Consider the following 16,833-nt stretch of genomic DNA (forward strand, 5'->3'; position numbering starts at 1 on the left):
CTTTTTCATTTCCTACATCTGCTCCCTTCTTTTTTTGTTTCTTTCTTTTTCTTGGTATTTTTCCAATGCTTTCCTCCTCTCTTGTTTTCCTCTCCTGAGTTTCTGAATGTCTCGTTTTGGGGTAACCTAGAAAGTGTGAAACTAAGGTAAGTGTGATTTAACTCCACGACCATAAAAGCATAAAAACCATAAAAGCTTTATGACCACAAAGGGATGTTTTTTTTTTCATGTCTAAATGTTAAGAAGATTGTTTTTTTTAAAGCCAAGAATGCAGGTCTAGACGTTCTTGTCATAAACACATCTTAAGCTTTAAAGTTTCATACATGCCTTTAAAGTTAGAGATGTAATGATGATCAAAAATTATCCAGGAAATACAGTTTGGCTGTGAGATACATTTTTGGGTGTTATGTAGAATAGAGATCTGTCAGTGACACTTACTGTTCTATACAAAAGCGTATTAGGGCCATTGTGGGTAAAAAAAAAAAAAGTTACGGAGCCGGGGAGGGGGGTAATATTCCGAGAAAAAACCCTGAATGTTCGAGATTGAATTCATAAATTTACAAGAAAAACACTTAGAGTGACAAAAAAAGATGAAAGTTGCAAATTTATGAGAAAAAAACTCACAAATTTACAAGATTATAAAGTCGTAAATTCACCATAGTTACACACAGACGCTTTTAAGGGACCGTGCACCAAATGTCACTGTGTTAGTAGAAGAAAAGGCACATAACATAACTGTTTGTGTTGAGCCACTGATTATGGTGAATTATGTCCTTAGAGTCCACTAGTACAATATATAATGTATACAATAATAATAATATATGTTGCACTGTGTTGCAGTGTTTAACAGTGGCATAAGTGTGATGAGGTTGATCCAACCTGGCAAAGTGAAGCGATATGGTTCCTAAACAAAAATACCCCACTGTTTTGAATTACCACGTTTTTGTACTTTGCTTTTTTCCGAGTTTTTTTCTCGCAAATTTGTGTGATTTTTTCTCCTAAATTTGCCTCTTTAATTTCAGAGAATATCCAAAGTTTTTCTCATAAATTTCTTACGTTTTTTCGGAATACTACCCCACTCCCCTTGCTCTGTATTTATTTAATTTTTTTTCGTACAAGGGCCCTAATATGTAATAGTCGTAGTTCTGCTCATTCTGTTGAGCGAAAAGATAACGACATAGCTGTTGGCATTCACCTGAGCCATCGTGAATATATAGTCTTCGCGTGCACATCTTTACGACTGTGCGTGTGTGTTATATGCATGTACAGAGGTGACGTAATGTCCAGCGCACCTGCACCCGGTTTTCATGGGAGATGCAGGACAGATAGACAACCGGCCTCTCCCTTGTTAGACTATACTCACGCTTGGATGAGAAAAGCACATTGAGCGGAAAATCGCACCAGTTGGGAGGGAATTTGTCCACCAGTTAGTGAAATGGAATGCGCTCAAGGAAAAATATATCCCACCATCATTACTGTTTATTGATTCTGGCAAGCGAGACATTTGGCATACACACCGAACACAACCACGAGGCAGCTTTGTAAACTAAAATGTTCACTTTTGCTCATTCCTTCCTTCGCTTTGTGCCCATTATCTGTTGCACTCTTTTCTCTACACAAATCATTGGTCTCTTTGGGCTGAGCCACACAAGGCAAACTTGGATGAGCTGCTTCTTTTCCATTAATAAAAGTCCTCCCTCTGAAGTATAGAGCATTCTGAATATTTTCCTCAGCTCGTTTTCGAGGCCTCTGACAATTCACACTTGCCCTTCCTGCGCTGCAAATAAGAAACACTCTGCGGAGCACAATGGAAAAACGAGAACTATGGCTTTGCTCAAATTCACAAGACATCTAAGTCTGGCTCCCCAACCCGCCAACTACACATGATCAATCATGTAAATTCGGGCCTGTTTAATGTATACCTCTCAAAATCAGAAATATTTGGGTAGGTTTGTGTCCACACGCGTGTGGAAACTGAGCAGATATCCAGATGAAAGACTGCTAGGTAGCCAAGCGTGTTACTGTTTAGTTTACTTACCAGCAGGAAAGCCGTGCTGCTTATATTTCCAAAGGTATACTGGAAAAATATGTGGTTAAGCACACATTTAGCACACATTCCCACCTGAATATGGCCCAAAGTCTACATTTTACCTCACACCATCCATTCATCATTTCTCCTCTTTTAACCGTTGTTCCTTTTTTTTTCCTTCCTCGCAGTCTCGGCCGCTGGCAGGACGATCGTCGTCTCCGACGAGACGGAGAAGAGCATGAAGGTGACATGGCAACCGGCACCTGGAAACGTACTCAACTACCGCGTTACCTACAAACCCAAGGTGGGAGGGCGCCAGCTAGCAGCCAAGGTGCCCGGCGGCACCACCTCTACTGTGCTGAAAGGCCTTACCGCCCTCACCACCTACAAGATCACTGTTCTGCCCATCTACCGTTCCGGAGAGGGCAAAGCAAGGCAAGGAGAAGGAACAACACGTACGTTGGTTTCTCATTCACTAAACCACAAATGTTGCTCTTTCTTTTGCCAGGTTTAGGAAAAGTTTGATTATCCATTCCAAACTCAACCACATCCTTATTATAACTCTCTCTCATACTAAATGACTAAAGCAGTATTACAGTATTTATTTGCTCTCCTCATTATAAAGCACTTAAAAGATTTAGTTTTGAATTTTGCATCATTGAGTTCTGTATCAATTACTCCAGTGGCTCTCAAACTATGGGTGATGTGATGCGCAATTAATGCTCTGTTGTCGGAATCTTTTTCACGGCGGGACTGTAACAAAATCGTCTTTTTATACATCCGTGGTAGCAACGGTGTTCATGCAGACAGGTAGTCTGTAGGTTTACAGAATGGACAGATAATTGACAGGGACAAAAAGAAAAATAGACGATGATTCGGAGCCGAACAAGACAACGTGCTCATCTGATGCTAATCAAAAGAAAATATGATGCAGTAGGGCTGCACCGAGTGGTTGGAAGCTCCATTCATAACGTTGACATTATAATTATTATTATTAAACTTACAGAAACGTTAGCCTACCTTCCACCTTTTCATTTCGGTTAAAAACTGTTTTCTCTCCTGCAACAATTTATCCATCGAGTCTTTTTTAAATATTCTAACTGCATAGGCTGCAAAAGGGTGCTTTTAACTGAGGTCCGCCTGGACCCCAATACATTGGTCTTTTTTAAAAAGCATTAAATAAAACTAAATGAAATTAAACTCCAAAAGGGGGGAATGACAGAAAACGTTTGAGATCCACTGGTTTAGTCAATCATTTCTCTTGTCTCCCTAGTGTCACCTTACAAAGGTCCTAGGAACCTCCAGACTTCAGAGCCTGCCAAGACCAGCTTCCGTGTCACATGGGACTATGCTCCCGGCGATGTTAAGGGCTACAAAGTCACTTTCCACCCTTCAGGCGAAGACATTGACCTGGGACAACTCCTGGTTGGTCCCTATGACAACACTGTGGTCCTAGAGGAGCTGAGGTGAGTTCTCATTGTCAACCTCATTGTCAATATGATCAATATTCTTTAGTATATCATGTAAAAAAAATCTGAAAATCTTTTTTTTTTTTTTTTTTTAAATCTACAGAGCTGGTACCAAGTACACAGTGAATGTGTTTGGTATGTTTGAAGGAGGAGAGAGTATGCCATTGGCTGGAGAGGAGAAAACCACTCTCATGGATTCACCTGATCCTCCTCCTTATGAGGCAACAGGTAAAGTTATCTAATATTCTACTATACGACCCGCATGTATATTATAGAAATGTTATCATCAAAGGAATAACAGAGAAAACTAAGTAGAGCAACATGGTTTTAGTCTTTCTGTTACTACGCCTGTCATCACCTTTAAGGCAGTGTCTCCAGTATGTTATGTCTCTGGGCAGCAACAGTCAAACATTGGAGACTCTATCACATAGTAAATTTATGCTTAGGAAAATACGCTCCGAACCCATGCCCCATAAAAGCCGAAGAGTTTCCCTAAATGCCTTTCCTCAAAGCTAATTGTCTCGCGAAATAACAGATGTAATGGCTCTCCCATCTGTCTGCCCTTTCCTCGCTTTCTTCATTGTGACACTTTGGGCTTCCGCTTTTTTATTTCCAGTTCCAAGTACAGGCCAGCGTAGATCCGAGCCATACGCGTATAATCTGTTTGCAGTTATAAAATGTTTTTACTACCTCTTGAGTCAGAGCGCTGCAGGCAGCAAGTGTGAGAAGGAGGAAAAAATGTTGTGTTTGCTGGAGGGAACTATAATGTATGGTCAGCTTGACCACTCCGGTCCTAATAAGGAGGCAGATGCAAAGTCAGTGACAGCTCCAGAAGATTCATTAGAACAGGTGAGAGGATCCCACTCTCCACTGTACCATCTATTGACGACAGGCCGGTTCTCAACAAGCCCAAAGTCCTAAGAATCATTCTCTTTCATTCCTTGTCCTAATTTAATAAAAACAAATTTTTAATATTTTAAATAACAAACAGTAGAACATAAATTATTACCGCAATGTACCTTTACATAATTACCCCTTTTTGCATTTTCATCCCAGCCAACGGATAGTAAGCAGTCCCAGATATTAGTCTTTATTTTTTTTTTGGTGATATACCTCTGGCAGGCCTACCTGTTAGAGATACTCTATGTTAGCAGACAAGTTGTTGCACCTCTGTAGGCTTTCTCTGTATTCTTGACTGTTATCAGGCCCTTAAATAGGCGTTATTGCTTGCTATAAGCACCATAGATGTGGGTCAGTAGGGGCCTACTACACCTACTACGTTGTAAAAGTGAAAGCAAAAATTAGAAGCAACACGTTCTAACGTGAAACTGAAAGAAATGTTACGTTTTGAACATAAATGAAAAGTCTTCTTTAGATTTAGGCAACAAAATTACAACTTTTTTAGGTTTAGGCAACAAAACTGAAGTGAATCGATGATAAAACCTACTATTGGGTGTAGTAGGCCCCTATTGACCCACATCTATGGTGCTTATAGCGACTGATAACGCCTATTTACTAGCCTGGCAACAGTCTAATCGTCTGTCTCACCCTTGCTGTGAGTGAAAGGGTTGTCTGTCATGGGGCCTGGGTTTGGGTTTTCTATGTGATCGAACCAACCTGTAAACCAAACATGTAACCTGTTTTCAGTTGCAGACAGTGGCAGCTAGTGCAACATCTGCATATCTCCAATGCACATCTGCAGCCCTCTTTTAGGTACCGGGGAACGGATGCCTTCCTTGTCATCACACAGGCGTTTGGAAAAGCTGAATATTACCTCCCTGCTCTGGAGGGCACAGTAACCTCTCCAACGGAAGTCCTTTGATATATCCCAGGCCATTAAGGGTGTACTCTCCTGATTTTGCCCGTGGGACTAACTCAAGGATCAGAAAAGAACAACCGAGAGAAATACTGCCTCGACTCGTCGCAAGACAAGAAGATAATAATTATTTAACACCTGGAAAATAAAAGTTGTCTGACAAAAAACCTTCAGAAAAGAAGGAATAATTTATGACTTGTGAATTTATTGCTTGTTTCGCACCTTGGGGAATGTTGTGATGTAATTTAGTTTGGTTCGATGCCAAAAATGAACTCTTCTCTCTCCTTCTTTCCTGTACCTCTCACACCTCTTTGAGCACCTCATTCATTACAATTCACCACGCACGCCTATGACAGTTGGACTTCTCTTTTATATGTGCCATTTAAAATTTTGTCCAATTAAGACTCTGAAATGTTGCCCTCTCAGATGTGACGTGTAAGACCACTGCACAAGCTGACATTGTGCTGCTGGTGGACGGCTCCTGGAGTATCGGACGTCTCAACTTCAAGACCATTCGTGCATTCATCGCTCGTATGGTGGGAGTCTTTGACATTGGCCCGGAAAGAGTCCAAATCGGTGGGTCAGCCCCGAACAAGCACAGTTACAGTCAACTGGTTATTACCAATATAACAAAAAGAGGTATCTTTACATTGGTATCATTTTTTTTTGCTGTTTTCAGGTCTTGCTCAGTACAGTGGAGACCCAAAGACTGAATGGCACTTGGATGCTCATCGAAGCCGGGACTCTCTCCTGGAAGCTGTGGGTAACCTGCCCTACAAAGGAGGAAACACCCTGACTGGTACTTTGATCTATTTATTGAATTTTTTGCTAGTGGGAGCGGTGCCACTAGTAAATTTTATAATGTGTGACTATAAGGATGGAAAATGAACATTGATTTCTTCCATTGCAGGTCTGGCTTTGAACTACCTCCTCCAGAACAATTTCAAAGAGAACGTCGGGATGCGACCCAAATCCAGGAAGATCGGCGTGTTGATCACTGACGGCAAATCCCAGGACGATGTCAACCTCAACTCTCAGAACTTGCGCGATGAGGGCATTGAGCTCTATGCCATCGGTAAGTGGAAATCAGTACTGTTTGCGTGCACAAACTCGTTGTATGAAGTATCATAAGTATCAAAGTTCTAATAACTACTGTCTTCAAATTGCTCTTTAGGTGTGAAGAATGCCGATGAGAATGAGTTGAGGTCTATTGCCACCGATCCGGATACTATTCACATGTACAACGTGGCTGACTTCTCCTTCCTGTTGGATATCGTTGACAACCTCACTGACAACCTCTGCAACAGTGTCAAGGGACCAGGTATGTACGAGTTTACACAAGGAATCACTGAGGAACAGAACACTGGATTGCAAGGATAGACGCCTTCTACTTTATAAAAAATAATAACCACTTATAAGCCAACTGCTCCATTCCCAGACATTTGATAAGCAGTATAAATATAGTGTACAGCATCCCAGACCCGCAGACAGTGGTCCTATGTCTGGCCCACCATGGAAAGCAACACTAGAAGCAAAGAACCAGCCAAGCTCTTGGAAATGATTGCAGATCTATCATTTTCTTCTCCCCCTAATATTCTCTCTGGCTCCCTGGAAAAGGAAATTGTCTTCTCCTTAATCAAATTAAAGAGCTTCTATTGGATACTGTAGGGGAACTCCTTAGAGAGGATGTGGTTTTATAATCTCAATAAGTACTGTAGCATGTACAAGGTTCTGTTAGGACTTGTTACTATACTTTTACCTGCTGCCACATTTAGTTTGTGCCCCGCTCCTTAATCCGCAGTCTTTTTTATGCTTACACCTGAATAGGAGGTGCACCCGATGCTCCAACTGACCTGGTGACATCAGAGGCGACCTACGAGTCTTTCCGAGTCACCTGGACAGGCCCTGAAGGCCCGGTGGAGAACTATCGTGTGGAGTACATGACGGTGTCTGGACGCCCACAACAGGTATACCCGCCACATGCCACGGCTCTACTTTCACTAATTCAATCACACACAGTCATTGTAAGTGTAGGGTGTTGAGGGGATGTTGGCTTTAATGTGTCCTGACCCACTGATTCTGAGCCTAATGGGGAAACGCCACTCAAACTTGTATTTCCAGCCTCCTGTTTGTGTTGGCCGCTCGCTGTTTGGGTGTCTAATTGCGTTACGAACCGACACAGGGCAAAGGAAACAAAAACACACAGCTCTCAGTTTAGAGGATTAGAGAGCAAATAATGAGTTCATGAGCGATAGCTCCATTAGCCAGCGGGGTCTTGGCTCCGCAATGTTTGGAATAGATGCAATTTTTGGTGTCTGAATCTAATTACATGTACGGGGATGTTTGTTTTTGTCCAGCTCCCATGGTTTTGTTAAATAGTGAATATAGAGGATGAGGTTTTATTGTTGTTCATTGTTGGATCTGGAATCGAAGCACATGCTGAGTTTTGGTCCAGTAAAAACTTGTCAGATGGATTTCTGGTTTTAATTGGAGAGCATTCCGAAATACTCAAATTAATCCAGTATTAATAATAGCCCGAAGCTTTGTATCGAAAATACTGCAAAAATATTCAAGACTCTCACAGTTTACTCCTTTAAGCTACGATCTTCTAACTATCCCTTCTGTATTAGGTGATTGTGGATGGCACTGAGACCTCGTTGGTTCTCCACGGCCTCAACCCTCTGACACAGTACCAGGTCAACGTCTACTCTGTGGTGGGAGAGGAGAGCAGCGAGCCTCTCAAAGGAACCGAGACCACACGTATGTCCTCTCTTTCTCTTTAGGCTTTCATTTAGACCCGCATCATTTGATTTAAAGAGATCCACTTATAAAAATCCAAATATGGTGAAAGTTGTCCATGGGAATGTAAACTACCTAAACTACACTAACACAAATTGGCTGACTTGTCTTTGATCATAAGTTGTAGATGAGACCATTTCCCACTTAAGGAAACCCATATAAATGGGGTTGTCAAAGAGCAACAGTTTAAATTTCAGCAGGCACTTGAGCACTCGTGAACCTCCGACCGTTACTTCTATGCACAGCAGTTTCCCTTTGAGTCAGCCTCCGTCACTGAATCTCTCTGGCTCACTTGCAAAACACAAATTGTATGCACTCAGTGGCTGTGATTACATTAATAAACATTCAAAGGTAATATATATATCTTAATCTTATCTTGATCTTGATATATATATATCTTGATCTTGTTTATAAAACCGGATGTGGCTACAAAAAGATAGCAACAGTAAATCTTAATTAGTTGCAAATTCAAAGGCAATTTACGTGATTACACGGGGGTTCAAGTGCAATTTTGACTTGTTTCTTTTAGGATGTTGTTAATTTCTGTTTTACTGGTGCTTTCAAGAGCAGCAGAGCTTTAATAGCGTTATATAGTATCTATAAAAGCACATATAAAACATCACTGCGTTTGCAGTTTGAATGGCATACAAAAAGGTCTGAGAAACTCTCTCTGCAATCAAAGAAACATTCAAAAAAACATGTGTCCCAGCGAGCATAGATGTATATATGCTAAATTGAATATGTCCCCTTACATAAGCAGCATAATAGCAATAAAAAATAACTATAGAAGACACTAAAAGGTAGCAATACAGTAAAGTAAAATACAATATAATAAAATAATAATATAAATAATGTGTATATAGTGTGCAAATAAGTGTATAAGGTGCTGTGTGTGTAAATGTGCAAATGTGTACGCCCTATATTTACATGTTTTGTGTTTGCACAGTTACGTCTGTCTGTCTGTCTGTGTGTGTGTGTGTGTCTGTGTGTGTGTGCATGTGTGTGTGTATTCACAAGTATAGGCAGCTGTTTATTACATCAGTTTCACTGTGTCAATAGTTGTTGCCTTTAACATCATTGCCTGGTTGTCTAGTGCCCCTGAGTGCCGTGAGACGCATGGACATTTATGAAGAGCAGACCACCACCATGCGGGTGAGATGGGAGGAGGCGGCGGGCGCTACCGGCTACATGCTGCTCTACAGCGCCCTCAACGCCACTCAGCCCACCCTCGAGCAGGAGGTAAGAGACGCCATCGTAACACCGTGAACACAGCGTTACTGAATAAACTGTGGATGTGACAGGTTACGACGAGGAAAAAATGAACAGATGCACACGTGTTTATGGGTGGACGCAATCACACAAACGTTCCCATGCACCAAACAACACAAACACATTGCTAAACACCAGAAGTGACCGACCTACTGTCAGCGGTTCTTGACAGAATACAGACGTCACAGACTGAAATAACATTTTACAAAGCCGCCAGTGTTTGCCTCGCCATTCAGCACACAAGGCAAATGGGAAATTACAGAAGGAGCATTGTTAGTCACAAAGGGGTGGGCGAAGCATGAGCTCACTCTGCCAAAGGAACATCATCATTTGTTCATGAGGTGTCAAACCTCATTTTGGCCAAAACCGGAATCAGCAGATGTGACTATGTCACTGAGGAGTCCCTGTCATCCACTTCCCCTCTGACCTTATGTTATTGGTTTGGTCTGGTGCCATTGCAGATCAGAGTGGGAGGGGATACAACCGAAGTTCAGCTGGTGAAGTTGCTCCCCAACACAGCCTACTCGCTCTCCCTCTTCGCCCTGCATGGAGAGTCAGCGAGTGAACCACTGACCAAGCAGGGAGTCACCCGTATGTAGTCGCCGAATCATGAGTTTATTCAACATTGTCTTCATGAACTATAACCCTGAAACTAACACTGGCCTCCTGCCCTTTGTTCAGTGCCCCTGCCACCTTCGGGCAAACTGATGGTTCGTGACGTCACCCACAGCACATTGTGGCTCAATTGGGACGCCGCTCCTGGTCTTGTTCGCAAGTACATCATCACCTACAAGCCTGAGGAAGGAGACGCTAAAGAAGTGAGTTACATTCCAATCCTATTTAGCTCTTCTTTTCCTACCATGTTTTCATTGCCCGTTGTCTGTTTGAGCCATTAGGGTTGATGGTGATGAATTTATATCGATATTTCTCACCGATCTCTTCATATATTGGCTGATACCACATAATGGAGACTGCAGCTGGTTGGACGGACATTAGGGGATGTTTTGGAGGCCAATGAAAAGACTATCAGAATGTGGTTTTGCGGGGGTTAAAGGGCGGATTGGACGGCTACTTTATGGTTGCACGTCCTCGTTTAGCAGCTCTTGGGCTACAGCAGCAAACTCTGTGGTCTGCGTTTTGCTTCTTCCTTAGCAATAAATTAGGTGGAGGTGATCCTCTGATGGAAACACACATGTGAAAGTGACTCGTGGGAGGAGGGATGCGATTGTCAAAAATGCAGCGCGTGGGGAGGAAGAGCTTACTGCCCGGAAAGTAGCAGAATGTCATGTTTGACCTAATTGATTATGTGATAGTGACCCAACAAGTGACAGTATGCCACTCACAACACAGACGGACATATTCCCTCCAGGTGAATCATTTTGCATGGTTTTATGGTCCAGAGAGACAAATGCGGTGTCTGTTTATACTTACAGCTTGAATTAGAATGCAAAAGATCAGCAGCTGTTTAATTTAATGCATGCTCATACTGAATTCCTTAAGTTCAGTTTCTTGAAATTCAGCTAATAAAACGTAATGGGATCAAGAGCAGTAAACTCCGTGTGGTGTTTCCTATATGTATTCCAGGTGGTTTTGTTTGCAGATTTTTGTTTTTGTTGCTTGTTTGTTCCCATTTTCCTCTGGAAATAAGATCAGTTTTATACCCTCTGGTCGAATTTCCTTTTAGTCTTATTAGAAGCGCATTCCCGCTGTCGCCAGTGTTCCTGGAAACTTGCGCCGTGAACGTAATTAAAGTTTTTGCAAGACTTGGCAAAATATGGCTGAAGAGAAAAAACATCAGAAGTTCTATGAGCTTTCAAACATCATTATATATATTTATTTTATTAAGTTTTTGTAGTAATATTTAACAAGCGTGTTCGATTGTTCTGCAGCTGGAAGTGGACGGAGGTGTGACCACCAGACAACTGGACAACCTGGTCTCACAGACTGAGTATGCCCTGGCTGTTACTCCAGTCTACGATGAGGGACCCGGTCAGCCGATGTTGGGAGATGCAATCACTGGTAAGAATGAAAATGATGACATTGTTGATAATGGCACTGTCTTCATTTGCCTGCTTCTCACTGAGATAAATTAACTTCCCTCCCTCTGTTCTGTAGATGTGGTTCCTGCCCCGCAGAACCTACGATTCTCAGATGTCACCCAGACCAGCTTCAGAGCCACTTGGGATCACGGAGCCTCCGACGTGGCTCTGTACCGCATCGGCTGGGTCAAGAAGGGAGACTCCAACTTCCAATATGTAAGAGAAAACCAGCTGTCCAAGATGTTTACATTCCTAATCTAATAATTCAGGTATTTCTTGACGAGTCCCACAGAAAGCGCTTTGGCGACGCTTTGAAAAGGACTTCCAGTGGAGGCGGGCGGAACATCTAAAAAACAGACTTTTGCACCAATTATAAGCCCTCTAATATGGATCTTTGGTTTGTATTGGCTAAAATTTGCACCTAACCTCACGCTGTGATTGTGTTTTCCTCATCAGAACATTCTGAACAGCGATGAAACAACCCACGTCCTGGAGAACTTGGACCCAGACTCGCCCTATGATGTGTCCGTCACCGCGATCTATCCAGATGAATCGGAGAGCGAGGATCTGCTGGGCACCGAGAGGACATGTAAGATTCAGCTCTGTGATGACGACTCACTTTAGTTAACACTGTTTTGCTTCAGTTTGCTTGACAGAATCTCTGTTGGATCTTTGATTTAAGGCTAGACCAATGATTAACCTTTTCGATTTTTACCTTCTGGAAATGTGCGGAGTGAAATGGTGAGCGAAGGGTATGCCCATTATATAATTTCTATTTCTGCCTCTAGTGCCTGTAGTGACCACACCTGATGGTAGCAGACCATCGGGTAAGTATATTCGTGGTAAAGCAAGAGGATGCTTTTTTCTTCCAAGTGATGAAAGCATGTTTTATTATTTCAACCAGTCATCATCAGCACCTTTGTTCATTGAACAACCATCATTCCATCATCAAGCAAGGCCCTTAACCCATCCACCGCTCCGGTGGTGCTGTGGTGCACCTGACACGGCCGATTTGATCATTTTGTCTGTCCTTGTCTGTGTTTGTCTCATTTGTCCATACCATTCATTCCATGGCTGTTCCTGAATCTCTTCTTATTCAGTTAAATGACAAGTTAAATGGCTGAAGAAGGATTTCAACCATGCATGCCCTGCAAAACAGGGACTTGAATCCTTGTTTTTGAAGCCCATTCCATCATCCATCATCCATCATCCATCATCCATCATCCATCCATCCATCTATCCATCGCATTCATCCATGCATTTATCCATCGCATTCATCCATGCATTTATCAATCCATCCATTATCGTCTTTCCATCGATGCATCGCTGTTCATAAGAATCCATCCATGCTTCAGAAAAGGCAAAATCCCGGAGGAGGATTGTCTTTTCTTCTTTAAAGCTGCAATCCTTGATATAAATCGGCGGTAAACCTGCTTTGTTTTACCATAAAGTAAAGAAAGTGAATTATCTAGAAGTAAATTAACTGATATTTGATGAAGACAGAGTTGACATTTTGACATTTTAACATGAGCTGACCAAAGTATCAAGGACTGTGTCTTTAAAAGATATTTTCAAGGTGATCGTTGGAAGAAAAATGCTCGTACTACATGACGGGTAGACGTGGTCGTAATTGTGATATATGTGTGTGCGTTTTCCAGTACCTAACGGACCTCCCACCAACTTGGTTGTGTTCAACGAAACCATCACCACTCTGAACGCCAGATGGAATCCAGCTCCAGGCCGCGTCCAGAACTACAAGATCACTTACGTACCCACGGCTGGAGGAAAGAGCCAGACCGTGAGTCGCACAGCAGACCATAAATTTACATCATAAAATGTACATTAGACATACAGTATGGTATTCATTTACAAGGCTTTTATTTCTTATGCAACACCAAAGCAGATTGAGGTTTTAGTAAAAAAAGGAGAGACACTCTAGTAGTTTAATGGCAAAGAAGAAACACAAGTTCTAATTTAATCTGAATAGTCTAAAAGGGAAAACAGCAGTAGCAGCAATACTAGGCATTAAAACATTACCTACTTACTCCTTAATCTTCTTCTCTTTGCCTTCTTCGCTGGACCTCAGTCCAGCATTACTTAGCCAGGCAAACTGCCGTTCATGCGTCCTTGAGCTTTAACTCAATCACCGGATCGGTTTTTATTCCTCCAGAGCTTATTTCCCTCCAAGAAATATATGTGCCGATCTAAAACTCTGCCACTGGTATTGCATTATTTTAGTTTATTCTAAGTCAAGCTCTTAATCTGTTGTTTGGATGTGGCGGCATTAATGTTGACAAAAGTAGATTTTCTCAATGTTTCCCGACACCGCAGGCTGTCTCCCACTGGTCATGCATTTTTTGGCTGTCTTTTTGGACAAATATTTTGTTTCAATTTGCTGTCAGACATTTCTCACTGCTTCCACAAGCAAGACTTAAAAGCAAGCTTGCTAAATGGTCCTTATGCACACGCCCCTTACACAAGACTACAGACTGATAGGCACACTGATAAGCTGCGAAAACACCCCTTAAATCAATGGTACTTGTCCCAAACAACTTTGGTTAAAAATACATTTCATCCTCACCGCTTGGCATTTATGGGGTTGTGAGAAGTTCAAATTTGATCCCTTAAGAGGGATCAAATCTAGATGTCGTAAAAACTTCACGACATATTTTGAGGGCTGACAATTAAACAGCTCTACGAGGAGACAGTGTACAGATACTTCAGAGATTAAACTTTGATGGTTCACTTGGAGTGTGTGATATTAAGCTATCTGCAAGTTGTTTGTGTATTGAGAGAGTACTGTGCCACGGTGTCATATATTATAGAGTAGATAGTGTTTTAAGTGCTGCACAAAGTTGCTGCGCTCACAAAGTTAGCTATTCTTTCACCTATTTTAATAAGGTCCAGATGACATCCAACATGTGCCATACTGGAGAGGGCAGCACAAGGTTTAAACTCATTTTCTTCCCTTATAATTTACCCTTGTGCAAAATTCAGCTTCAGCTCAGCTGGTGTTACGACTGACTATTAGTTTCCCTTTTAACACAAGGTGGAATGTTTTCCTCTTTTAGTACTCGATGTAATTTAGTTGCGCTGATTGCCTGGGTGATATCACACTGAGAGGTTGATGGAAAACTGGAAGCTAACAAGCGAGCATCATCCAAGTCGTCTTGGTTCACTGTCAGGGTTTCAACAAGTGAGTTTTGTATTCGTTCGTCTGTTTTCGGAAATGTCTGACACACATTTTTGCACTTGTGTACAAGAAAACAACCTGCAGTGCCAAATTATAAAACTTCCTTCCTTTTATTTTCTTTTTTTCTCCTATTAAAAGATTCCGCCTGTTGGTTTGAGACACAGAGCTGCGCAGAGATTAAAGAAACCCACAGAGGATTAACATAAAAGCACAGGCACATCATACACAAATCCTCAGGCGAACACACAGCCAGAACTAATGTAGTAAATTCATCACCAGTCACGGCTGTTTATGACAAGACATCCGACTGTTTCATCCATCAGCGCGCAGATTTACCTTGGCCAGCGGGCTGTGTATTTATCGTGTCCAAAAACACTTAAAAACATTCCTCTTCTGAAATGTTGACAGTCTTGTAGTTTTCAGGTAGAATTCTTTCCATCAATTTAAGGCACCCATGGAGAGTTGTTAAACTCTTTATCCCGTCCGATAAACAGATCAAATATCTTTTCCCACAGTGTTTACTAGAGTTGCTAAAGGTTGTCAAAAGCTATAGCAAGAAGGATGTTTTGTTTTTTTCGAAAATGCAAATGAGCGAATGAATACCCTAGTTGGCTTTTACTGTAAACACCTGAACTAGAAACTAGTGTCTACATTCAATATGATGACCTTTGCAAACATTTGACAGCTTGAATGACTGATTTAAGCAACACGTTTTCATCCCAACTTGTCACATACTGCCGATTTGTCACACTCCTTGGCATTACTTTAAGTTTAGGCAACAACCTAACTCAGTTAGGTTTAGGAAAAAACTACATGGTGGGGTGTAAAACTACTACATTGGTAAAGTGAAAATTAAACTGAACGTTGTGAACACGGGACACAAACTAAGAGCTGATTGTAGCCTGAAAGTGAAACTTGACGCACAAGACACAAACAGCGGTCTCCTGGATGAAAGTCTTGTGTTTGTTGGACCCATCCAGCTCCCCTCCCGCCTGCCCTTTCTCTGAGCGTTGCCGGGGATTGGTTTACATTGCAGTTAATGGAAAGCCTGTTGTGTCTCATATATAAAGGGCTAAATAAAATCGCTAAAGGGTGCCTTGTGTTTCATATAATGCAATTATCTTTACTATCCCGCTACAACCTCCAAAAGATCAATTGCGTTAATGCATTAAAGAAATTAGTGGCGTTTAAAACAAATTTGCGTTAACACGTTATTATTGCGTTAACTTTGACAGCCCTATTACCAAGATATAAGCCAAGGAAGCTGACATATATTCTTTTTCCCAACTAGACCCAGATTGGAGGGAAGAAAACTACTGTCCTGCTTCCCAAGCTGACCCCTGACACCGAATACTCCATCACCGTGGTGGCGGTCTACGCCAAAGGAGTCAGCAGGGAGCTGAACGGCCCTGGAAAGACCAGTGAGTTGTGCTCCCCCTTTGGGTGCTCCCAAATGACAAGTGATAACAGTTGTAGTTGTGCAAATTCTCTCAGAGCATTAGAGCTAACACACACTGTTTGGGTATGACAGTTCAACTGTATCCTACTTTTATCTCGCCCCCAGAGCCTTTGGGCGGCGTTAGGAACCTGCAGGTCATCGACCCCACTACCAGCACCCTGAACGTCCTGTGGGAGGCTGCCGAGGGCAACGTGCGTCAGTACAGGATCTTCTATGTCCCTGCAGCTGGAGGAGAGGAAGAGATGGTAAACAGATGTGAAATAGTTCTAGAGCATTTAGACCACGTTTAGTGAAATGTGCTTCTCTTTAGTGGCCAGAACACAACCTGATGTACGTCTTGTTATTCTTCTTCCTAGGCCCAGGTATCAGGCAGCACCTACAACACCGTTCTGAGGAACTTGAAGTCTGATACTGTCTACACTGTAACTGTGCTTCCGGTCTACTCCGCTGGAGAGGGACAACGCTTGTCTGAAAATGGCAAAACCTGTAAGCACTGCATGCATTTAATCATTGGAGTTACAACGGTGATCCACATAGGGACGTTTAGGAGCAGGAGTGACATCCTTGGGAAACAGCTTTCAGGGTTTAGAAAAGCCCAGACAGACTGAGAAGAGAATGAAATACTGCATGACGGCAGTAGTGGGATTTCAGGAATCCATTCATGCCCAACCAGAATGAACCTACTGACCTTAGCTGCTGGCTTGCTTGTTACTGTATGTCAGGAACCTTCAATGAGGCAGTCATTTATAACCGATTTGCT

At 42.2% G+C, this 16,833-nt stretch overlaps 1 protein-coding gene across 4 annotated transcripts in view; it reads left to right on the forward strand.

The window, feature by feature from the left end:
* Positions 1-16,833, forward strand: part of col12a1a (collagen, type XII, alpha 1a) — a 64,756-nt gene that overhangs the window by 19,291 nt on the left and 28,632 nt on the right. For 2 of the 4 annotated variants that reach the window (XM_037746416.1, XM_037746414.1), the window contains exons 15-34: positions 2,218-2,484; positions 3,303-3,495; positions 3,602-3,726; positions 5,741-5,890; positions 5,994-6,113; positions 6,225-6,389; positions 6,489-6,635; positions 7,142-7,281; positions 7,945-8,074; positions 9,207-9,352; positions 9,844-9,973; positions 10,064-10,200; positions 11,272-11,401; positions 11,498-11,637; positions 11,878-12,010; positions 12,210-12,248; positions 13,080-13,219; positions 15,906-16,035; positions 16,179-16,318; positions 16,430-16,559. In XM_037746416.1, the coding sequence (XP_037602344.1) occupies positions 2,218-2,484; positions 3,303-3,495; positions 3,602-3,726; positions 5,741-5,890; positions 5,994-6,113; positions 6,225-6,389; positions 6,489-6,635; positions 7,142-7,281; positions 7,945-8,074; positions 9,207-9,352; positions 9,844-9,973; positions 10,064-10,200; positions 11,272-11,401; positions 11,498-11,637; positions 11,878-12,010; positions 12,210-12,248; positions 13,080-13,219; positions 15,906-16,035; positions 16,179-16,318; positions 16,430-16,559 (2,832 nt within the window). The remainder of the gene's footprint in view (positions 1-2,217; positions 2,485-3,302; positions 3,496-3,601; positions 3,727-5,740; positions 5,891-5,993; positions 6,114-6,224; positions 6,390-6,488; positions 6,636-7,141; positions 7,282-7,944; positions 8,075-9,206; positions 9,353-9,843; positions 9,974-10,063; positions 10,201-11,271; positions 11,402-11,497; positions 11,638-11,877; positions 12,011-12,209; positions 12,249-13,079; positions 13,220-15,905; positions 16,036-16,178; positions 16,319-16,429; positions 16,560-16,833) is intronic. The other 2 variants (XM_037746415.1, XM_037746417.1) reach the window with 2 other exon arrangements.

The sequence above is a fragment of the Sebastes umbrosus genome, chromosome 16, assembly GCF_015220745.1.
Source record: "Sebastes umbrosus isolate fSebUmb1 chromosome 16, fSebUmb1.pri, whole genome shotgun sequence".
Lineage (NCBI taxonomy): Eukaryota > Metazoa > Chordata > Actinopteri > Perciformes > Sebastidae > Sebastes > Sebastes umbrosus.